Raw genomic sequence first — 25,239 nt, 5'->3', positions numbered from 1 at the left:
CATTTTTAACCTGTCAAAAAGTACTTTGTTTATTCCGGCAACGATACGTTGCCACGGCAACAGCGTTTTATGAATCGTCAAAATCTTCACACTGTGCCATCGTCAATGTGTGGTCACTCACCTGACCAATTTTCAGAATCATATGACAAAGTATCAGGCAATGGCACGTGCAAATGTAATGACAATTTCTTCCTGTTGCCAATAGGTGGCGCTATGAGTATTTCTAAATTTATGAATGTGGATGTGTTCAGAACCGGACTGGTGTCCATCACATCAAGTTTGGTCCGGATTGGATCATTTCCAGCTGAGATATTAATAATTCAATTTTTATGGCGAGAAATCGAAATTCGCCGCGCCGCCACAGACACGCCCCTTGACGACGAGTCACCATTTTCTTTGGGAATCATCATCAATGTGTTCAGGCTTATGTTACCACATTTGAGGTGAATCTGATCAACGTGCTAAGAATAGTACATCAAAGTGTGAAAAATGTCAATTTCCTGCTACCACAAGGTGGCGCTATGACTGTGAATGTATATAACCACATGGATATTGTCAGGGCTGGACATTGATCACACATGTCAAATTTCAGGCAGATTGGACCATGTACAGCTGAGTTAGACACCACTTCCTGTTTCATGGCGAAGGATCCATTTTTTTGGGAGTCGCCATGGCCACGCGCTTATGGGTAAATCTCCTTGTTTTCCTTTTTTCCAGGATCCGATCCAGTCCAGTGACACTCCACACCACAGCGGGGATTCGAACCATGACCATCCACATGACAGACACACACCCTCTGTGTGAGCTATCTGTCACACAAGGTCCCTGGTGGAGTTTGTTGTAATGATGGTTGCAAGAGGTTGTCATGCAGCCAAAGTGTAAAAAGAGCCTTGAGCTGAATTCAAACCAAGGACCTCCTGGATGAGAGGCAGATAACTTACCACTGCACTATCCTTCCTACTGGGTGTAGCTGTTAGTTTTCGTAAATGATGGTACACAAAAGTATTAAGGAAGTGAAGATAATAAAGGTACTAAGGTACCGGGGAGGCAAAAAAACTTACCTCTACACCACCTGTCCTACAAGATGTTGCTCTAACTTTGCTTAAATAATGCTATCAATTATTACTGGCGCAACCAAATGACAAATAAAAGGTGTGAGTGGAGATCTGAATCATGTGAGGTTTGTTTCTGAGACTGAATACACCTGATCTCATCTGCTCTGCAAAACTAAGCAGGGTTGGGCCTGGTTAGTATTTGGATGGGAGACTACCTGGGAATACCAGGTGCTGTAAGCTTTTTACTTCTCCTCACAACCTGAACAACACACTGCTAGCGACAGCTATCAACTAAAACCTCTTGTTTCTTTATTATACACTCTATGAGGTGGATAAGCTGCAGCTCATGCTGATTTATTGCTGCTTCTGGTTGGAGCCAAAGAACAAAGGCTTCACCTGTTGGAGCAGCTGATGTCCTGCAGCCTCTTCACCACAGAAAGCCTCTGACAGCTTCAATTCTTTACACTCTGACTGCAAGACACCAATCACATAGGAACATTTACATGTATGGAACAAAGAGCTGAGCTGACACTCAACATATGTTTGACCATTTATTGATAAAGACATTCAAACATGTCTAGAGATAGAACACCAACGCACGGTGTAAGAAAGGTCAGAACAGACTTCACCTGCTCAGGAAACTGAGGTCCTTCGGGGTGCAGGGAGCAATTCTGAGGACCTTTTATGGTTGTGTGGTGGTATCAGCCATCCTGTATGGACTGGTCTGCTGGAGCAGCAGCATCACGGCTGCAGACAGGAAGAGACTAAAGAAACTGGTTAAGAAAGCAAGCTCTGTCCTGGGCTGGTGGTAGACAGGAGGATGATGACAAAGCTGTTGTCTATCATGGAGGACATCTCCCACCCCCTGCAGGAAACAGGACCATCACCGGCAGCTCCTTCAGGGACAGACTGCTTCACCCACGATGTTTGAAGGAGGTCCTTCCTTCCTGCAACAGTCAGACTGTGTTCAATCAAGCCTGCTCCCAGTAGTTCAGATCACCCATGAAGTAACTGCAATAAAATGTAAATAAGTCAATATGTGCAATTTCACAGGTTTTTTTTTTTTACAAGCATTTCTATTTCTTCTCTAAGGAGAAAGCATCTATTTATATCTGTGCACTGAGTGCTGCTTTTTTTTTTTTTTAACTTTTTTTCCTATCTGCTACTGCCACACTGAAAATTTCCCCACTGCAGGATCTACCTATCCATCCATCTATCTATGGTCCATCTACCTCCCTACCTATCTATCCATCCATCCATCCATCTCTCTCACAGATGTGGGGGTTGATTCACCTGTTCTCAATCACCTTAATCCACGAAGGCCCGGTTCTTCTTTCTTCCGCTCTCTGCCAGACCACAGACTTTGAAACCAGAACCTTTCTCCTACAATTAGTCTGGTTTCCCCTTTTTGTTTTCACCTTGGTTTAGTTATCCTTTCTGTGTTGGTTTTAGTTTCATTCGTTAAATAAACTCCTTGTAATCTTTGACCTGTGTCTGCAGATGTCCTGTGACACCAATGATCCCATCTGATATTTAGCATGTTTTCAATTATTGGTCCCATTTCTTAAAAAAAAAAAAAAAAAAAAAAAAAGCCCCCTGAAATCTGATCAGATAAATGAATGTGAAACTACTTTGGGTCTGCTGCAGCTGCCTCCCTCTGATCTTGTTCCTGCCCACAGCACAATCTGATCAGTGAAACACTGAAGGACAACTTCAGCATGTAAAACATAAATAAGCAAAGGCTGCAACTCGTGATTATTTTAATTTTAACTTAACTTTATGTGCTGTTCAAAAACTTTATTTTTTCTGCAAATGTGTAGTGATTCCAAATCTTGGTTATTGATCTCCTTGATTACAAAAAAAATCTGTATCGACCCGGAAAAAAAACAAACATGTCAGGCACCCTATGATGTTAACTGTTTGCCTGAATGTTTTTGTTTAAAATCCTCAGTAATAACCTTTGACTGGTTGCTCTTAACCCTGTAAAACTCACTGCTGCAAAAATACAACATCAGCTTATTTTTTAATTACTATTTTCTATTATATATATCTGAAATAAACCCTAATCTGTGGGTCTGACAGCAGCGTGAGGTCAAAGAAGCTGCCATCAGCTGCTGCACTTCTGTCCGTCCAGCAGATGGAGCCATGGAGCTGCAGTGAAGTGAAGAGCAGCACAAGGCAACCACCACTTCCATCCACTGACGCATTCAATTTGACTGACGCTAATGTTTTATTGACTTCCAACCACTAAACCAATATGATCACTGATGCACTGAGCTGAAGAAGTAATGTTACATTTCAAACATAACTGGGGAAATAACCGAAACTTCTTCCTTAGGAAAGGAGAAAGTATAAGAGTATAAAGGCAGTGCAAGAATAAATAAGAAAAAAACGGTGCAAAAATTGCCCATAGCATTATATACAGATGACTTTATTCTTAAAAAAAAAAACAACAAACATGTAGAAGACTATATACAGAGGATCAGGTTTCAGGTATAGATAGATCGACAGATGAATCCTTACTCTGAAAATATTTAAAGACATTGAACATTGTGCAATATAAGGTCAGTCAGCAGCCTCAGCTTCATGCACCAAGAAAACTTTTATGCATTTTTTAAAAATAAATTTTCTCCATTTTACAAGGCAGGAGATAACCGAAACTTCTTCCTTAATAGTTCCTGTTTAGTTTTGTATGCTGTGGTGTCAGGATTACTACACGTGGAAATGAATATCAAATTAAAATCATTTCCATATCTTGACAAGTTGTTGCGATCAAAAAGTAAACTAAAGCTGCAAGCAGCGTTGGACGGGTCCCTCGCATCCTTGCTGGTCGGCGAATCCACGCACATCCACCAGGTGGCGCTGCGACCGAGAGTGCATGTCGGCCTATGGATGCGATGAGGGCTGGACTCTGATCACACGTGCCAAAATTTCAGGCAGATTGGAGCATATTCAGGCTACTTCTAGAGCATTCCTGTCCATCCACCAGGTGGCGCTGCGACCGAGGAGTGTATTATTGGCCTATGGATGTGATCAGGGTCAGACTCTGATCACACGTAAAATTTCAGGCAGATCGGACCATGTCCAGGCTAGTTATAGAGCATTTCCTTCCAACCTCCAGGTGGCGCTGCGACCGAGAGTTTATGTCGGCCTATGGATGTGATCAGGACTGGACTCTGATCACACCTGTAAAGTTTGAGGCAGATTGGAGCATGTTTAGGGCAGTTACACAGTAGTTGATGTTTCATGGCGAAGCATCAAAATTCACGAGGCCGCCATGGCCACGCCCTCAGACTTAAGGTGAGCATTTTGATAACTTTTGATCACCCATGCCTGGACTACATCCTGGCCGAATTTCAGCTCTCTCGGTGTTACGCTATGTGAGTTTTATAGCTTTTGAAAATGTACAAAAATGACCCAAAATCGTCAAAACGTATGACATATAATTCAAAATGGCCGACTTCCTGTTGGGTTTTGGGCATGGCTGTCAATTACATTTGGTGTGTCTTGACGAGTTACATATGCCTACCAAGTTTCATAATTCTAGGTGACACGTACTGGCCGTAGTAAATGTTTGAAATTTTCCAGGTGGCGCTATGGAACCATTTTGCCAAACACATGTGCAGTTTCCCTAAAATCTGAAATGGGTTGCCGGTCCAGATATGTGTGGTAATTTTGGGCGAGCATTTGAGCATTTTTAACCTGTCAAAAAGTACTTTGTTTATTCCGGCAACGATACGTTGCCACGGGCAACAGTGTTTTATGAATCGTCAAAATCTTCACACTGTGCCATCGTCAATGTGTGGTCACTCACCTGACCAATTTTCAGAATCATATGACAAAGTATCAGGCAATGGCACGTGCAAATGTAATGACAATTTCTTCCTGTTGCCAATAGGTGGCGCTATGAGTATTTCTAAATTTATGAATGTGGATGTGTTCAGAACCGGACTGGTGTCCATTCACATCAAGTTTGGTCCGGATTGGATCATTTCCAGCTGAGATATTAATAATTAAATTTTTATGGCGAGAAATCGAAATTCGCCGCGCCGCCACAGACACGCCCCTTGACGACGAGTCACCATTTTCTTTGGGAATCATCATCAATGTGTTCAGGCTTATGTTACCACATTTGAGGTGAATCTGATCAACGTGCTAAGAATAGTACATCAAAGTGTGAAAAAATGTCAATTTCCTGCTACCACAAGGTGGCGCTTATGACTGTGAATGTATATAACCACATGGATATTGTCAGGGCTGGACATTGATCACACATGTCAAATTTGAGGCAGATTGGACCATGTACAGCTGAGTTAGACACCACTTCCTGTTTCATGGTGAAGGATCCATTTTTTTGGGAGTCGCCATGGCCACGCCCTTTGAAATGAAATGAACATTTTGATAATTTTTCATCAGGTCGCGTGTTTGCATATATTGGCCAAATTTGACGTCTGTCGGACTTATCCCCGATGAGTTATTAATTTTGAAAAATTTACAGCTAATTCAAGATGGCCGACTTCCTGTTGGTGTTAGGGCGTGGTCATGATTGACTTTTTTGGGTTTCCTGATGTGCTGAATATGCATACAAAATTTTGTAGCTGTACATGAAACATCGTGCAAGTTGGCCTAATGACCAAATTTTCAATTTTCCAGGGGGCGCTCTGGAGCCATTTTGCCACACACATGCGCAACTCCCATAAAATATCAAATTTTTCGCGAGGCCTGATGAGCATGCCACGTTTGATGCGTTTTGGGGTATGATAAGGCCGCCAAAAAGGCAATTCAAAAGTCCGGAAAAGAATGATAATAATAATAATAATAATAATAATAATAATAATAATAATAATAATAATAATAATAATAATAATAATAATAATAATAATAAATAATTCCTTGCATTCCAATAGGGTCTTCGCACCAGTCGGTGCTCGGACCCTAATTATCAGTAATCCACTGAGTGTTCAGTTCCTCAGATGCTATCAGTGCATGAAGACTCGTGTTCATCTGCTGAGTGTTTAGAGACATTTTAGAGTTCAGCAGGAGCAGCTCTAGATAATGAATAAATCATCTTTATTTATTTTTGAAAAGGTTTCAAGACATTTTTAACATTTTTTTTGCCATTTTAGACAAAATTTGAGACATTCTGAGTAAGTTTCAAGACAGTTTTGAGCTTTTTTTTGTCAGTTTTTAAATTTTTTTGTCATTTTGGATCAATTTTGAGAAATTGGAAAGAATTTCAAAGTGTTTTGGACCATTTTTGTCATTTTGGATAAATTTTTAATCATTTTGGAGAAGTTTCAAGACAGTTTGGACAGATTCTTTATCATTTTGTCCAGTTTTTGTCATTTTGGACAAATTTTGAGACATTTTGAAGAATAAAGCAATAACAGAATGGAATAAGCTCTCCTCTGAACTAAAGATGTAACAGATTTTAAAGACTTTTCTATAGAGACATAGAAAATGGATCTGGAGAAGCCAATCCTGTCAGCACTGACAGTCCTAAAAAGTCCTGTTTTTAATAATTACTAACACATAAGCTATAATTAAAGATTAAAATGAGCATTAATATCCTATAAGATGCAGGGTTGTTGCAGGACCCACCTTTGATTATAGCAAACAATCTTCAAAAATCAAACTAATTGCAAAGCACATAGAACTGTTCTGCACTCTCTGCAATATTAGTGTGGATCAAGTGAGCTGACTTCAAGCACATTTAAGTCACTTTTAACTTGGAGATGGTGCAATTATCAGGTTAAAATCTGAAGCCTGCCAGGTTCTGCTAAGCTCATAATGTTCCTGACAGCGCCTCCACATAGTGATGTCAGTTGGAAGGATTGATGTAATTTTGTTTTAATCTCAGTTTAACCTGTTTTATATGTGCAGGCTGATGCCCCGAGATTAAACTGATATGCTGCGCTTTAATAGACCGTAAGAAGGCGGCCAAGATGTCCACTAATCCCGCTTGAAATGACGCCTTTAATTTATCTCAGAGTTGTCGCTCTGAGTGTCAGAGTTTCACTTTCAAACGGAGCTTTAATTTAATCACGATTTGACCGCTTGAAAAGGTGCCTTTGTTCTGTTTACATCCACAGACATGAATCATCTTTGTTGTTCCTCTCGCCATCTGCGTGTTGTTGACAGCGAGCCCCAGACGGACGTTTCGCTCAGCCAATGGAAAAAGCTGTCCGAGTTGCCGCGGAGTCATTGCCCAATCAAGTACAGGTGTAGGTGGGGTTTAGCTCGGAGGCGGGGCCGGAGAGGGAGGGGGCAGCGGATCTGTCAGCGCTTCGTTCAGTGTTGTTGCGCGGCGCCGAGGAGACGCTCCTGTGATTATGACTGAGAATAATGGAGAAAAATGGAAACGCCGCGGACTGAGATTACCGAGGACACCTACGGAGCTTCGGACTGGACGTAAGAGCCCCGCTGCGTTCTAAATCCCGCCGCACATGTGGGAATTTTCTGGAGAATTTGCGACGCATTGAAGTTACGGGAATCTTTGTCATCTAAAGAAAGACGAGGCGGCCTGAAATTACACGAACGTCCGTTGAAGTTGAGCTAGCCGAGTTAGCATTTAGCTCGCCGTGAATTAGTGTCACTCCTTTTTTTCTCTCTGTTCACCGGGAAGTCATCTCACAAAGCGTAACGTTTTGTCAGTATATCAGTGACAGTGTCTTTGAATATTTTCTTGTGTTTGTTCAGCGGCAGTGAGAAGAGCTAAGCTAGCTTGTTAGCTCCCCGGCAGTGCTAGCTTGTTGTTCCCCTGCTAACTTAGCAAGAAAGCTGCTTTTAAATGGGAACAAAAACACTCCTGGTTTTTGTTAGCTTACTATAAAGCTCGCGTCCTCAGATATATTTGCTTTTAAATTTTTGCACAGTGTCAGCCGCAGCTTAGGTCGGTATAATTATCATTCCAGAGAATAAGCATATTTTCCTGCTTACATAGCTTTTGCCTCACAGGCTTCAGTTACACTTTGATTTTCTGTGATTTTAATCTGTATTAACTAATATCCTCCTCAAGATAAGGAATTTTTTGGGAGGCAGAAAGAATTTCCTCTAGGATATGTTTGTTTTTTAGCAGTTTGCATTGGGTAAAAGTTTATTGTTTCCAGTGAACATCACCTTTGACCAAACTGTATTCTCTCTTATCTTAAACTTCAGCAATCAGCATGATTCTCCTCTTTACATCGATATACATTTAGTTATCTGAGCTTTTAATCTCCCTTTGATGAGGATTTTTTGGTCTTGGTTGCATGTTTTTATAGCAGTTTTTCCCCCCTCTTTGAGCTCCACCTTTAACCAAACTATAATTTCTCTTATCTTTGACTTCAGCAATAAGAATGTTGTGCTTTCCAGAACCACATTTTTGGCAGCCGGCTTGTTTTTCGTGCAGGACATTCCTCTGAGACTGCAGACTTTATTTTTAAGTCTGAAAATTACCTACCTACGCTCAGTCCAGAAGAAGCAAAACAAAGACTTTTAGCGCCTCCGCTCTGCAAGTTCATGGCCTAACAGACTTTTAGTTTGGGCTCAAGCAAGAAGGAGAACGTACACGAGGGTCCCGTCCACGTTTTCAGCCACTCGTCCTTCAGCCTCGCAGATGTGAGTGGCCATGGGCAGCCAGGGCAGCCCAGTGAAAAGCTACGACTACCTGCTCAAGTTCCTCCTGGTCGGAGACAGCGACGTGGGCAAAGGGGAGATCCTGGACAGCCTGCAGGATGGATCTGCAGAGTCGCCGTACGCTTACAGTAGTGGTGAGTCACTCCTGCCTCAGCAGACCTGTGATGATGATGATGATGATGGCGGTGGTGATGGGCTCCTCGTGTTGTGTCATGCTCGCTCATCACAAAAGCCCTGAACGTTCTAGCTGCTGCCGTGTGGACGGCGGAGGACACACAATGACTGTCCTTATAAACACATACGCTAACCCTCATAACACACGGCGTTCATGTGGACATGACTCAGACGCCGGTGAATGTATGTGCATTGTTGTTGCGCTACTTGTCAAACAATGCCATTCATTGACCTCGGAGTCTAGCAGCAAAACAGTGCGCCTCAGACCTACATAGCGCTCATATTGAATATTTTCCACTCAGTATGGCTCCTCCTTTTACTCCCAAACTGTAAAAAAGCTGCTGTATTTGTTAGTGTATTCAGGAACACCCACTTGGCTCCATCCTCCATGCTGAGGAGGGGAAGGCTGACAGAGCCGTGCCCAGTCAGGTGGTCTCTCTGTGGGAGTGGGTGTTCAGATCACCTGGGTGTCTCTTGCTGCTGTGTAATGCAAACTCCCACCTCCACCCCAGGAGAAGTCCAACAAGAGGTGAAGATTATTCTATTTAACGTCACGGAACGATTGTTAATAGCCTAATTTGAACACAATTACACTTAAATCCATAAGCATTAATTACATGTGCGGCATTTAGGCCATTATTATGAATTAGACTATAAAATCATTCCTTATTTCTTTTTGTTTTACAGTGAACCTACTAAAATATGAGTCATAAAACTGGTTTGGAACATACTTCTCCTACTTACAATACACCAGCAGCCTCTATAAGCTTCTAATTTCACATAATTGCAGCTTATGAGTTGCCAATTATTTGACGCTCATTACGACTGAGTGCCTTGATTTACTCGTAAATTAATCGTAGACGCTCGCATCCACAAACCAGGAAATTTAGCCTAAACCATACACATAACAGCCAATTCATGTCACGCTGATTTAGTCTGTTTTAATGTAATTCTTCCCCGTGTAAAATGGTGTTCAATATAGTAGATTTCATGGCATTTATTTGAAGTCAAATGGGGGTTCATGACGCAGAGAATCATTATTGCAATTGTCACTCCTACGACCATAACCATTAATGTTAATATTTTCTAAAAGGCATATCTTTGTGATTAACATTTGTATGTCATGAAATTAGAGAATAAAACCTCTTATGTCAGGAAATCAAAGGTTAAACAGCTTAAAATCCTGCAGGCGTTTACATTTCCTAACAGGTATTTTCCAAGTCGGCATACAGAGTAGCATGAGCAAGCACAGTGTTCTGAACACTGTTCTGGGTTGTATCTAGAACCTAAACCTGGTTGTTGGTAAGAAAAGCATTCATTGTAGACTGACTTGCCTGTTTGTTAGAATTATCTGCTGAACATATTTATACAAGTGAATTTGACTTTACTAGAAAGTTACTTGCAGCACTGAACACTGAAGGTTAAATCGCTGCGTTTGCAAGCTTGCACCTACTTGAAATACATGATACGAGGTGCTGTTCTAATCTATTTTTTAAAATAAACAAACAATATCGGTCATATTAGCGGTGACAGAGCCACATCACCAAAACAAAAGCCCCATGAGTGCCTTATTTGTAGCTTCGTGGGCTTTTTTCACAAAGAAGAAATGTAAAAAGGTTTTGTACATCCATTTATGTGGGTTGTCCTTAGTAACTATACACACAAGGAACACTTTCCCTGCAGACATTCTGTTACCGTTGTGTGGTTTTGTGGTGAAAATCACAACACTGGAAGGAGACATGACTCAGGAGACTTTCAGATATCTGCAAGGTGATTTTAAAGATGTGTTGGAATGATATTAGAAGAAAAGGCAGGAAAAGCTAGTGAATAAACAATTAAATCTGAAGGAGCTTGTATGTGTTTGTGAGCAGGACATTAGGGTTGCAATAATTAATCTTTTAGTTGTCAACTATTATTCAATTGCTAACTGTTTTGATAATAGATTTGAGTAGGTTTTTAAAGAAAAAAGGCTAAATTCTCAGATTCCAGCTTCTTAAATGTGAATATTTTCTTGCTTCTTTCCTCCTCTGTGACAGTAAACTGTATATCTTTGAGTTGTGGACAAAACTTTTTGTCGTCTTTGACTTTGGTAGTCGTAACACTTTTTACCATTTTCTGACATTTTAAAGACAAAACAACTGACTGATTAATCATAGATGAATCAGTAGTGAAAATAATACTGCATTTGAGCCCTACGGGCCTAATTAATCCCAGTTTCTCCACTTTAATTCACTGATACCAGCTTGTAAAGTGGTGAATTACTGATCCCTAAAGATAAAATCTGAGCAGATGTTTGCTCTCGTCTTTACGGCCACAGATGACTCCTTGAGTGTCATTTCTACGTTGATTTCCATCTCCTCCCTTTAAGCAATAACAGCAACTGTTCATGAGAAATCAGTCGGCAGAACGACCCTCTTTTCACTGGCGTTTATCTGATGAATTCTGCCAAAGGCTGATGCCGCCTGTTGGCAGTGAAGTGAAGACCCTCCCTCTGGTCGCGTAGTTGCAGACTTCCACGTTTGCTGTCGCCAAATCAAATGTTTCATTGCAGCAGTTAAATGTGATTATGACAAGCCAAAGAGTCGATGAGGGTCTATTTAATGTGGTCAGGCTTTCTAATCGACCCACTTTCTTTCATTATTTATTTTCAGACACAAAAGTCCAGTTTGCTAATGGTACTCCATATGTCTAAAGTGCTTAGTTTGATCTGCAAACGGAAGGGCCTGCAGCATTTAAGCTGTGAAATGTTTGATTTCCTGACGTAACAGGAGGTTTTATTCTTTATTTCAGGGTCTGACCCAGTTAATATGATAAAAAAAAAAATACAACTCGGTGTTTGCTAATGGTGCTCCATACGCCAAGGCAAAGGTCAAGAAGTTTCTGAACGCAAAGCTCATTGTGACCAAGTCATTCTTCTAAATGAGGCTGCAGTTAAAACGCTTCATTATCAGTAAATCTACTGATTAGTTGAATGATTATTTCATGCAACAAATAGACAGTGTGGAAATGCCTCGTCTTATCTGAGAAACAGCCCAAAATCTTGTGATGTTTGCCGACTTGCCAGTAAAAAATTGGTAGTTTTTGACTCAAATTCGCTGCCAGTTATTCAGCTGATTAATCAAATATTTATCGCAACTATGCTTTGATAAAATGTGAGTCAGACCTGCTACTAAATCCAATTTTACCCATATCCACATATTTGATAGAATAACTCTTATGTTCTTTCGTTTGTTAATACTAATGCAATTTTATTCCCTATTTCAGGACCTGAACCTGTAAATATGACATCAAAATGGTTATTTTAGAGATATAAAGGTTTGGTGAGCAGCTGCTTTTAAATATTAATCATTAAATTATTCGTGACAATGTTGATTTGATGCATCGTGAATTTTGTCGAGGCAGCAGTTAAACAGCTTCAGTATTAATAAATCTGATAATTATTTCCCAGATTACTTAATTGATTGTCTCATGCGTCAAGTACACAATTTGCAGTCGTCCTGCCAATCCAAAATCAAGAGATATTCGCCCACTTGTCGTAGAAAACTGGGTGGTTTTTGACTCCGAATCGCTGCCAGTTAATCAACTGATTAATCAAATATTTATCGCAGCCCCGCTTTGCCAAAACGAGAGCCGGGCCAGCTACTAAACAGTCTCCAGAAGAGGAAGCAGCTCCGATTGATGCGAGGGAGATCAAAAGCCTTCAAACGGCTTCATTAAATATGGAAGGCAGAGTGGATGTTTGTGCAGACAGATGCTCCGCTATTGATTTCCATCCCTCTGGCGAAGAGAGGTTAGCGTGGAAAGACGTTAAATATTTCAGGAGGAGGGAATCGGGAGCAGATTTTTGATTGGATAACGCCGTCCTCGGGCTGCGATTGGCGCGCTGACAGATTTTAGGAAAGACCGATCTGTCACATTTCCTCCTCGCTGATTCATTGATTATGAATTCGGTGACCAGCAGCAGACACAAATGGCTCACGCTTTGCAGGAAAATGAGGCGACTTTGTCAAGTTTTTGGGGCTTTTTTGGTTGAATGCAGTGTTGATGGTACAGAATAATTGTGAACTGAATTCCTCACTAAGAGAAAACGAATGACAAAGTGTTGTTTTAGTCGAATTTTTAACTTCATTGGTCATTTGGTAGTAAAAGACAGGAAATCGCTTCAGTTTTTGCTCAAATTAAAGTGATTTTAATGTTATTTGTTAAATATTTAGTGATAGATACCAACAGACTGATGGGTTTTCTGATCGTCTATCAGCTGCAGTGTGAAACAGACTTGACAGCAGATCAGGACCAAACGTATAAAACAGATTTATGTATTTTTCAGCATAACTACATGTAGGTTTCCATGGCAACGTGTACAGTTTGTGGTGCTGTAGCTGCGTGGCTTCATTCAGCGGGATTACTTACGTCCAGCTCAGCAGGTTTCATCATGAAAATAAGTAAAGGGAGATGCTTCCTACGGCCGATTTGAATCCCAAACTCTGAATAGAAAGTCGTCCAGAGCAGGTTAGCAGTGCAGCATCAGTTACCATGGTAACTACCATTTTTATATGGAATTTTTCTTTCTGGTATCGTTTGATTTATTGCAGAAGATGCAAAATGCTATTTGGTGGTCTTTGACCATCTCTATCTGTGCCTTTATTACATTTTACTAATGTAAAATACTGATTTATCTGTAGCACGTTAGCTATGAATTGATTTTAAGCACTCATAAGTAAATTTTTCTAGCCATAGAACACTCTGCTGAGTCACTTCAGGCTGTAGCATCCATATGAGTTTCAATGTTTGCACTGTGTAGAAGCTGTATTATGAAGAATAATAAAAACATTCTGATTGAGTGCGGACAAGTGCTTTAACCAACAGGAAATGCATTACGACATGAAAATGTGAAGAAAGAAAGTAAAGCCAAGAAGGGAAAAGAAGTGCAGAAAAGTTGGTTTGACAGCAGAGAGGCTGCGTTTCCAGCTAAGCTCTGTGCTGATGCTGAACATTCGGAGTGTCAGTCTGTGCATCTTTGAGGAGGATTAGACCAGGTTCAGCTTTTTATTTACCTCCCGACTCTTTGTCCACACAACAAACCTGGTTCTCCTGCAGCATGGGGGGTTATCACAGAGCTGGCCTGCATCCAGCGATAACCGTTGTCTGTGGAAGTGCTGCCGTGGAACCAAGCGGTCGGCTGCCACGACTGAACAAAGGGCCACTGGGCTGCTTCGCCCCGGGGGAATATTCAATTGTTGGTGTGTGCTGAAGGAAAAAAAAAAGATTTAAGAGCCTCATTTGTCTGGCAGATGCACCGAAAAGTGTCTTTTCAGGCAGCTTTAGCATTTTAATTGGCTTCTCTTCTTGGAGGCTGCTGCTATCTGATGGCTGCCGCAGAGAAATAATGTTGAAATTACTAGTAACCCCAACACTCCAATCCCGTTCTCCAATCCCTTTATGGACCTAAAATCACACAAGCAGTCACTAATTTTCTGCCTAATCACTCATTTTTGTCAACGAGACAAAGGAGATCATGTTGTATTATTATGTCCTTCTTGTTAATCATTTTCTTTATTGTGATCAGAAATCATAAATCCTTCATTGTAAGCTCTTCATACGACGGAATTAGCAGTGATAATCCTTTTGGTGTGTAGAAAATGCAAATGTTAAAACACAAAACCACAGGATATAATATCAACACTAAATATAAACCTGGGATTTGCAGTTTTTGACTGTTTTGTCTGTGTAACGTCACGTAAAAATTGAATTCATAGTGTTTATTTTGACCAAATAACAGCCCAAATTCTAAAATTATTAGTTTTTCTTGACCACACAGTAGAATTAGTCCACCTATGGTAAAAGCAACGAGTCTGTTTTTATCTTCTTTATCTATTTGACAGAACTCGTCGCATTTTTTTGTGATTTCTGACCATTTGTGAACCAGAAATTTTTTTAAACAAAGCCCAAATTAACACAACTGGTCAAATTTACGATGTGTTTTATTCTCATTTCTTGTCATTTTGCTGCTGGTGATTTTCCTCTGGTGCTGGCTAAATGCACCAGAAGACAACGTGTTTTTGACTATATGTGTAAAATACAACTAGTACTTCTTAAAAACATTTGGTAAATAAGTTCAATCTAGATGGATCATTGCATCTCAAATGACCAAATCTATGATTTGTCTAAATATGATTATATATATCTGCTATATATATATATATATATATATATATATATATATATATATATATATATATATATATATATATATATATATAAATAAAAATATATATATATATATATATATAAAAATAAAAAATATATATTAAGCTAAAATTTCACTCATATCTTTATAAATATCTGTATTTTATGTTATATTTAGACAAATCGCAGATGGTTGCGCAAGAATTGTTCTAAAAATGTGGTAATTTGAGATGCAGTGATCCATCTAAGTGGAATTTATTTAACATTTGCCATGTTTTTCAGAAGTAATTGTTGTATTTTACACAAAAACGTGTTGTTTTCTGCAGAGGAATGTTTAGCCAGCACCAGATGAAAATCACCAGCAAAAAAATGACAAGAATTGACAATAAAATACATATTTAATACATTTCTGTTAATTTGGGCTTTGTTTATTGAGCATAATAAACATTTGCTACAATAATACCTTCATAATTATCTCCTGATATAGTCAGATGGTTACTGTGAGAGGTGATTTATCCATATCAGCTAAATCTGCGCCTACTGTCTCGTTTTGTGGAACGTGTCTGACATTCCCACAGAGTCAAATCGACGCCGTCTCAACAAAAGGCGAAGCTTCACACGGCTCCCAGAATAGATGCAGCAGTTTTCAGCGGAGACATCAGAGCAGCTATTGATTATCTGGGATATCTAAGTGAGTCCTGGCAACCGGAGGAGAGGAAGCACTCGGCTCGCTCTCTCCAATTCAATTAGACCGGCCTGAGCTCAGCACTTTAGCTTGGCAGCAGCTTTATGTTGCCTGGAAAATTGGAAGATATTGCTAATGCTGTTAGCCTTCAGCTGTTACAGGCAGATGCAGTGACGCTGGAGAGTCTAGGAAGTGGGAGGGTTGCTGTTTGGGTGAAATATTACTGTTTTTATAGTAATTAGTGCTAGATGTTTAAATATATGCATCTGCGAGAATCATTTTTGTTTCTGCTGCAAATGTGGTTTGCTTTTCTCTGTTTTACATTAAGATTATTGCTTGAAAAACATCTGGTTCGTCTGTGTCTTTGCTGTTTAAACTAATTGCCAGGTTAACCCTCTGAACCCCAAGCACTTTCATTTTTCTTCACTGTGGGTACGTTTTTTTTATTGCAACATAAACTCCTATACCTCTCTGGAAACAGAATGAAGAAGGGGAGAGAACTCAGTTAGAATGGCATAAAGAAAAATAAGTTGAATGTGGGCAATTGTTTATATTACAAAAACTGAAAAACACTGGAATCAACGTGTTTTTCCACACAGTTGTTAGAGACACTGGAGAGAAAAATGCAGTCTCTGCATAGTATAGATATTTATTTCCGTGTTTCCAGTCTCTCCAGACTTTTTCCATCTACTCTGCTCATCAGCTGTACAAAGATGTTTCACTCTGCTGAATGTATCTTCCAACAACTCCTGTCATTTTTGTTGTTCTGTGTCTCGTTTGTGTTAGTGTCTTGTTAAGTCATTTTTTGTCTTATTTTTGTCATTTTGTGTCTCGATTTTGGCATATTGTGTCAAGTTATTGTCATGTTTTCTCCATGTACAATAGATATTTAACTATTTATGTGTTTACAGCCTCGACAAACTTTTTGTCTGTACTCTGCCCATCAGCTGTAGAAAGATGTTTCACCATGCTGAATGTGTCTTCCAACAACTTGTCATTTTTGTTAGGTTTTTTTGTGTCTTGTTTGTGTTGTTTTGTGTCTTGTTTGTCATTTTTTGGCTTGTTTTTCTAATTTTGTGTCTTATTGTGGTCCATTTGTGTCTCGCTTTTGTCATATTGTTGTGCTGAATGTATCTTCCAACAACTTGCTCCCCTGTTCACTGTTTTTGAGCCATGCTACACTTATGGTTTGATTTTTCTCTCATGGTCATTTTTGACAAGTTTTGAGTAATTCCAAATATTTGTTTCAACCATTCTGGGCAAGTTCATACCATTTTATAATTTTTTAAATGCAATTTCTGAGAAGTTTTTGTAATTTCGTACAAATTTTGAGTCATTACCAGGATGACTGTCTCCGTGTTTCCAGCCTCTACAAACCGTTTCTCTCTACTCTGCTCATCAGCTGTAGAAAAATGTTTCACCATGCTGAATGTATTTTCCAACAACTTGCTCTTCTGTTCACTGTTTCTGAGCCATGCTGCATTTATTTGACTGAACCAGTGGGTTTGATTTTCCTCTCAGTCTCAGTGTGGAAACACTGCCTGCAGTTCACCTGAAAATTTACTGAATTTTTGCCACTTGACTGTTGGTCACAGCCGAGTCAGTCATGGCTTCAGAGTTGCGCCGAGGACTGCAAAATTTAAATTTTTTTTTTACAAAATCAGGTACAAACGTTTAATTCTGGACATTTCTTTGATAAAGAATCTATTAGATAAAAGTGATTTTGGCAAAATATCACAATTATAAGCTCAGATTTGGTTATTTTTCCTGACCAAACCACATTTGATTAGTTTAAAGTACGTTGGAAACTTTAAAATGCAATGATAAGTTTTGTTTTTACAGTTTCTGGGTCTGATAAGTGGAGTAATTTTAAAATCAGGATGGCCAGACCCAGCTGATACCATACTTTCTGAATTTTTCACTCTGCCTGTGGTTCCTTTTAAAACCAGCTCTGACATATTTTATGTTATTGTTAAAAAAAACACTCCTTTAACTGCAAATTTTACATAAATAGGAGGAAATATTGTATATTTTGGGGACTGTGTTGTAATGTATTTTTACATTACAATATAACAGGCTCGGAATTCACGTACTATATTTTTGTAGGGCAATTTCATTGTTAGTGTTGTTTTTTTGATTTATAAACAGTGTAGAATATCACCAGCCTTATCCAAGCTACTGAACACCAAAGATTTAGAGAAGGATCTGGTGTCAAGACAAAGATAAACATGACTGTTCAGCGGTTCACCTGTTTGGCCTCAGGTGGAACAAGTAGAACCCACAGGAACGTGTCCAGGCGTGGAGCAGCTGGGTGGCAGGTGTAGCAGTTCGACTGGTTTGTCAGAGCTGATCTGTTAGCGGCCTGCGGCGCTGCCAACGGACGGTTAAACTGTAAACATTATCCCAGTTGCTCTCATCAGGATTCACTTGTGAAAGTTCACGCAGCGATTCTTGGATCATGTTTTTAATTCACTAAACCAAAACACTAGATGATTTTATTTGGAAGCTAGATTAGTTTTAGCATGCTTGACTGCGTGACTTTGGGCCAACAAGTCTCAGCAGCTGTTTGTGGATTGGCAGGAAATCTGGTTCCCACCATCACGGTTCCCAGACGATGACGCCTGCTGACTGGGGCAGCAACTTGTTTATTTTCTGGATTAATCTATTAGTTGCTTGGTCTTTAAAATGTCAGTTCTTCGAAGCCCAAGATGGCAAAGGTCTCGTTTTGTCCAAAGATCTTCAGTTTACTGTCACAGAGAAGGACAGAAACCAGAAAAGTCACATTTACAAAACTGAAATCAGAGAATTTTCCTTTAAAAAAATGACTCGGTTTGACTGAAAAGCAGACATTATGTTGCTAAATTTCAAAATTTTCCACTGTTGCTTGAAAAATGACTCAAATATTATCGATTAAAAAGCTGCTGATTAATTAAGCAATTGCAACTCATTGATAAACTCCTCACTAAGCTAAATATATCATGAACCAGAGAGAGAAATGATTCCATGTGTACATTTAATTCGATACATGACACCAAAAGGAGTTGTTTTCATTGTTAATTATTTAGTATTTTCCGCATTAATTGAATCTATAAAATGTTACAAAATGGCAAAATGTTAATACTGACATCCTCAAATGTCTTGTTTTGTCCAAAGATATTCAGTTTGCTGTCATTGAGGAGGAAAGAAACCAGAAAATATTCACGTTTAAGAAGCTGCAATCAGAGAATTTTCCTTTAAATATTATTCGAACCTATTAAGTGATTATCAAAAGTAATTTAATAGCTGATAGCTCAACTCCAGCTTGACTGAAAAGCAGACTTTGTGTTATCTTAAATGTGAATATTTTCTGGTTTCATTAATCGACAATGAAAATAATGGTCATTTGCAGCTAATTAACTGTTAATGTTTTTAGTGATTTTTCAAGCAAAAGTGGAAAATTTGGAAATTTAGCAACATAATATCTGCTCTTTAGTCGAGCTGAGACAATTAATGGTGTACTTTTAAGCTATTAAAATGATTTTGGTTTAGTAGTTTGAGTAATTTTTCAAGAAAATGCTCTATTCGCAGCTTTTTAAATGAAATTTGTAATGAATTTGTACCTTTTTCTGACATTTTAGTGAGCAAACATTGATTGAGACGTTAATAATCGGTAATCAACGATGAAAATACTTGCTAGTTGCTGTACTTTGCAACCAGTGTAAACACTATCGACATTCACGATCCGCACAGTCACTGACCAGGGAAACTTTTGCAGAGTTCAGGTGGAGAATTTGGACAATGCCGGTATTTATAATTTAACCTCACATGTCTGTACGATTTCTTCATTTGTGCTCTTTTCCATTGAGAATGTGACTGAAAAGAGATGCGAGGAGGAAATGAGAAATCCTTCATTCCAAAAGTGTCGGGTTTAAGCAGTTTTAAAATGCAGCATTTATATGACACCTGATAAAGAACTGCAGATGGGGGTGCACCCGTGTTTCGTTGCTCTGAACTCGAGGTGCAGTTCAGTAGATATAAGATTATAATGATTCCCAGGGCACGAGAGGATAAAAATTACAACAGTTAGCATCAGGAAAGTCCCCCTTGGACTTGTTCTTGATTGGGTAAGTTCAGGAGAAGGTGCATAATAGCCTATTTATTATTAAAATTAGAATAAAATCCATCAAAAACATAGGAAAACAATGGGATAAAGGCATTAAATTCATCTTAATAACATTTTTGTTGAATTTAACTCATGCATCTTAGCCTAAAGTCTTGTCAGCAAAGTAGAAAATGTGACGCAGGTGTTCAGCTGATGAAATTTGAAGGATTCTGAATTTCACATGCACAGTTTGCAAACACACGGTTATGTTTGATTAATGTAAAGATGTAGTCACTGCAGCTCAGTGTGGGAAGGGAGAGTCTCTAATTGCTGATAAAAATCAAGTGAAAAAAGGGATCAGTGTGACGTCAGCCTTCAGAGACGGAAGAAAACTCTCCTCTGCAGTGTGTTAACGTTGCTTCGGTTTAAGTGGTTGAGGCTCTGTGATGTTGATGCATCTATTAGCCTAATGCCTGCTTCCTCTCTGTGCAGGTATCGACTATAAAACCACCACGATTCTTCTGGACGGCAGGAGAGTGAAGCTCGAGCTCTGGTAAGTGAACGTCAACGCTGCTGTTGTGAAACGGGCATAAAACTGGTGGATTTCTCAAACTTGGTCAGTTCAGGCAGAACACAGACGTTGCATCAGCTGCCTCCTTCTTACTTCACCATCAGTGGCAAAAAAATACAAAAAAGCTGAACCTGGAGAGTCATATATAAACCCAGTATTTCTAGTCACTGTACAGCAAAAAATAAGACGATTAAGGTGTAAAATCCTGCGTTAACTAATGCTTCTGTTACTCAGATTGGGCTACTTTTAACCATCTTTCATGTCTCACCTTTAATTTGAACAAATATGTAGCTTTCAGTCTTAACTAACAGTGTTTTGGCACGACAAACTTCACATAATACGTCACATTTTACAGAAGGTAAAAGAAATGCAAGAAAATAATCAGTTACACTGTGCAGAAACAAAGCATGTTTGCATTGCTGTGCAGGAAGTACACTAGAAGAAAAAAAATCTTCCAGAAATTTTTAAAATACAAAATGGTGGAATGTCATGATCTCTAAAATAATAATTTATTAGAAATATAATGCATCCTGTAACACAGGTGCTGAACTATTTTTTTGTTAGTCAAATTATAAATAATATATTTTCTGTCATTTTACTCTAATGAAACAGAAAAATAATCTTTATATTAAGAGTTTTAATGTTGTTTAAACAGCTTTCGCTTATTAATATGCAAAAGTTTTCTTTCAAATACCAACAAATATCTGTAAAATTATTATGTCATTTCACTGATTTAAATACACAATGCAAATTTATAAAAAATACTGATTTTGATGTGGACATATTTACAGCTTTGGCCTGTTTTTGTAAAGTTAACGTGGAAATTAATACCTTTCTCCTGTGATTTTTGCTCGTTACGATGTGTCGTTTAACAAAAACAGGGAAAATCTTTAACAATTACAAAAAATATGTAGATTTTTTTCAGTCTCTAATATACATAGTCTTTATTTCAAATAATAGGACATATCTGTGAAATAATATTTTTGCAAATATAATGGAATTTTATGGTTAAATGTTGTTTAAAAAAAAAAAAGGAGTTACTATATAATACAGATTTTTGATGTGGACATTATTTACAGTTGTGGCCAGATTTTTTTTTACAACCAACGTACAACTTAAAAAAAATTCTTTGATTATGCAAGATATTATCTTTAATTTAACAAAATAGGGAAAATCCTTAAAATGACACTTTTAAAAATCAATTTTTGATCCTAAATATACATAATTTTCCCTTCAAATTACAACAGACATCTGTAGAATAATTATGTTTTTTAACTGCTTTAAATACTATAAAAATGTTGCAAGTTTTTGGTTGTAAAAGAACAAATTTGTAAAAATACAGATTTCTTTTTTCTGTTTACATCATGTACAGTCTTGGATTTATTATTATTTTTATTTTTTTTTTACAATTCACATTTAAATGGTATTTTTTTCTGTGAGTTTAATAGATACTATCTGTAATTTATCAAAACGTGAAATCTGTAAAATAATAAATTGTTTTATTGGCAATAAAAAATTACACTGAAAGAAATAAACAAAGGTTCATTTTTTACAGTGTGTTTGCAGCTGTAAGGTGCATACACTGAGCCTTTTTTCTTCTGCGTATTGTTTCCTGCCTGATAAATAATGTTGCATGTAGCTGCAGCAGCAGATGTGTTGGTTGTCAGTTGTGTCGTTGCAATGCGAGGCCTGTTTGGTGGAAGTAGGCCAAAGAATTCAGCTCCTCAGGGGAAAACCGACGCCTCGACTTCCCCGTATGATGCAGGATCCTCTTTATTTCTGCTGCCTCGGTCTCTCCTCGGTGTTATTTTACTGTCTTCGTATCATCTTTTCCATTTCTGCCTCATGACTCTGTTCTGCAGAAACATAAATCATTTTCTGGACTTATTAGTGTCACCAAATCTCATGATAGGTTTATTTTCACTCAGTCCTGTAGCTACAAATACTGAAATATGGATATTCCCCAACAAATATCGTCGTGTGTGCTGCCTTTATTATTATCATTAAACTGTCTTTAATCACATTGTGGGTTTAGTCACCAGTTAGATCCTGCAGGTGTGGTTTGTTTGTTTCTCTTTTGGATTGTTTAATACCTACTAGCCAAGAGCCAACAATTGGCAGGTTAGATGGAAATAAGATGTTTGTTTTCTGTGCTAGAGATGCCCAGAGTTTCTCTTTCTATCTAAATTGACAAGAACATCAAAATGTCTCAAAATTTGTCCAAAATGACTTAAAATTGGTCCAAAACTTCTTAAAATGTCTCAAAATTTTATAAAAATTACTCGAGACTTCTTCAGAGTATCTCAAATTTTGCCCAAAATGACTAAAAATTGGTCCAAAACGTCTTCAGATGTCTCCAAGTTTGTCAAAAATTGCTTAAAATTGGTCCAAAATTTCTTGAGACTTCTTCAAAATGTCTCAAAATTTTCCCAGAATGACTTGAAACTTTACAGTATCTCAGACTGGCCAAAATGACTAAAGAGTGGCCCATATCATCTTAAAATGTCTTCAAAATGTCTCCAAATTTGTTTGAAATGACTACAAATTAGTACAAAACCTTAAAACCTTTTCAAAATGTCTGAAAATGTGTTTAAAAGGACAAAACCATGTTTAAATAACTCAGAATTCATCCAAAATGTCGTAAAAGTTCTACAAAATGGGTCAACATTTGTCTAAATTGACAAGAACATCAAACTGTCTACAAATTGGTCCAAAATGTCTTGAAAATTTGACAGAAATCCTTTACTAAAAGCAGATGTTGACCTGAGTGTTTAATCCAGCAAAGCCAAAACTGAACCTGCATCAAGAAACAAAGATGTTTTTTTAATTATTCTTAATCACGGCACAGCAGGTGATCCTCTTCTCTGGATAAACTCTCAGTTCACTGATCTGCTGCTGCTACTTTTAAGTTTCATGCTGGAAAATGGTGGCAGCTGCTCACCAGATTTTTTTTTTAAAGATAAATAAATCTGTGACATTACTCAGGGTGTGAAACTGGAAAGTCGAGTTTCATATTTTTCTGTGTTAACACCTGTTTTAAATGTCTGTTTATGCAAACACTCCCCGAGGTTAATTCTCACAACATGAGGGCTGTTTGTCGTGTCGAGGCTTGAGTCTAATCAATAAAGCTGGATTTTATACGTCATCTTGTGAGGGAAAAGAAGGTCATCAGATGTTGGTGATAAACATGCAGCACTTAAATGTTATTTTGCAGTTTATAAAGCACAAACAGAACTCAAAATTAGTCCAAAATGACTGCAAATTGGTTCAGAATGTCTTTAAACCTTTCCAGTGTCTGAAAATGTTTTTAAAAGAACAAAAAACAACTTAAAAAGAAAAAAAAATCCAAAATCACAAAAATCACAAAATCACAAAAAATTGGTCCAAAACGTCTTAAAACATCTACAAAATGTCTCAACAGTTGTACAAGATCACTATAAATTGGTCAAATACATCTTAAAACATCTTCAAAATGTCTTGACATTTGTCGAAAAATCACAAAAAATTGATCCAAAACGTCTTAAAACGTCTTCAAACTGTCTCAACAGTTGTCCAAAATCACTAAAAATTGGTCCAAAACGTCTTGAAACTCCTTCAATATGTCTGGAGTTTACCAAAGTGAGAAAATTGGCCCAAACTGCACAAACAGATGAGATTATTGCATGTTTCTGTTTCAGCTTTGGCCTCATGTTGCTCATTACATGTAAATTTGATCACTGCTGCTGAAACTAAATAAGGAGTGTTTGGATAAAAATCTAAAAGCCGGTCGATGGTTTGTCTGGTCTGAGTGTCAATCTTTGCTCCTCAGGGACACTTCAGGACAAGGGAGGTTCTGCACCATATTTCGCTCGTATTCCCGCGGAGCTCAGGTGAGGAACGAACACAAACTTTATTCTACGTGAAGTAAACCTACCTGAGTTATTATAAATATATAAAGCGCTCGTTTCTGCTGGTTTCAGGGGATCCTGCTGGTTTACGACATCACTAATCGGTGGTCCTTCGACGGCATCGACAGGTGGATCCGAGAGATCGATGAGGTAACAAACTAATCTTTGCTGAACATCAAATATCAAATATTAAAAATTCAGAAATATTTAGTCCAGCCATTGAGTCCAGTAACTCCTGCTGTGTTCAAAACAGATTTTTAAGTTTTCATTTTGATTTAAAAGAATTCTACATCTTCAGTTGCTCTGCATTTTTTGTTCGTGTCATTTTTAATTGAAAATTGTGTTTATTAATAATTAACTGAAAATCTCAATAGTTGGTGACAAACCTTCAAGCAAGAAAGCAAAAGAAATCTATAAAATTGTGATTTAAATTTTCATGAAATAGAAAAGAAAGTTGGATTTATTTATTTTACTAAAATTAATATGAAATGTTAGATTTGGCAACTTGAATTGAAAATTTGCTTAATAAATAGCTGAAAATTTTTGCTTGAAAATGTAGGAAACAAATAACTGAAAATCTAAATAGTTGCTAATATACATACACATTATAGACTTATAATAGTTGAAAATCTAAATAGTTATAGATTTCTTATAGAAAAAAATGCAAATATAAACATTGCAAATTCAGGTTTTTTAAATTCAAAATAAAAATGAAATGTTTCTTTTTTTTTACAAAAAGTTAAGAAACCTGCAATTTTAATTTACTTATGCTTAGTTTTGCAGTTTTGCTTGAAAAATCATTTAATATTTAACTAAAAATCTAAATAGTTGCTGATGAAATTTCAAGCAAAAATTAAGCTTCCAGTTGTTTTTTAGTTTCAAAAAAGCAAGTTTTTTTAAAAAATGTATTGTCCAAAGCATTTTGTATCTATTTATATGTTTATTTCGATATTTTTGTTTGTAAATTTAATTTCCATCTAATT

The 25,239-nt window shown here is 37.8% G+C and overlaps 1 protein-coding gene across 1 annotated transcript in view; it reads left to right on the top strand.

Annotated features, from left to right (window-relative positions):
* The first annotated feature begins 7,345 nt into the window (after positions 1 to 7,345).
* Positions 7,346 to 25,239, top strand: part of LOC111582396 (ras-related protein Rab-40C) — a 31,000-nt gene continuing 13,106 nt past the window's right edge. Inside the window, exons 1-4 of the mRNA XM_035957601.2 lie at positions 7,346 to 8,806; positions 20,291 to 20,351; positions 24,178 to 24,238; positions 24,329 to 24,406. Coding sequence (XP_035813494.1) covers positions 8,665 to 8,806; positions 20,291 to 20,351; positions 24,178 to 24,238; positions 24,329 to 24,406 — 342 coding nt within the window. The 5' untranslated portion in view covers positions 7,346 to 8,664. The remainder of the gene's footprint in view (positions 8,807 to 20,290; positions 20,352 to 24,177; positions 24,239 to 24,328; positions 24,407 to 25,239) is intronic.

Source organism: Amphiprion ocellaris, chromosome 19 (assembly GCF_022539595.1).
Source record: "Amphiprion ocellaris isolate individual 3 ecotype Okinawa chromosome 19, ASM2253959v1, whole genome shotgun sequence".
NCBI classification, from domain to species: domain Eukaryota; kingdom Metazoa; phylum Chordata; class Actinopteri; family Pomacentridae; genus Amphiprion; species Amphiprion ocellaris.
The sequence above is the reverse complement of the archived record's forward strand: the minus strand, read 5'-3'. Positions and strand labels throughout refer to the sequence as shown.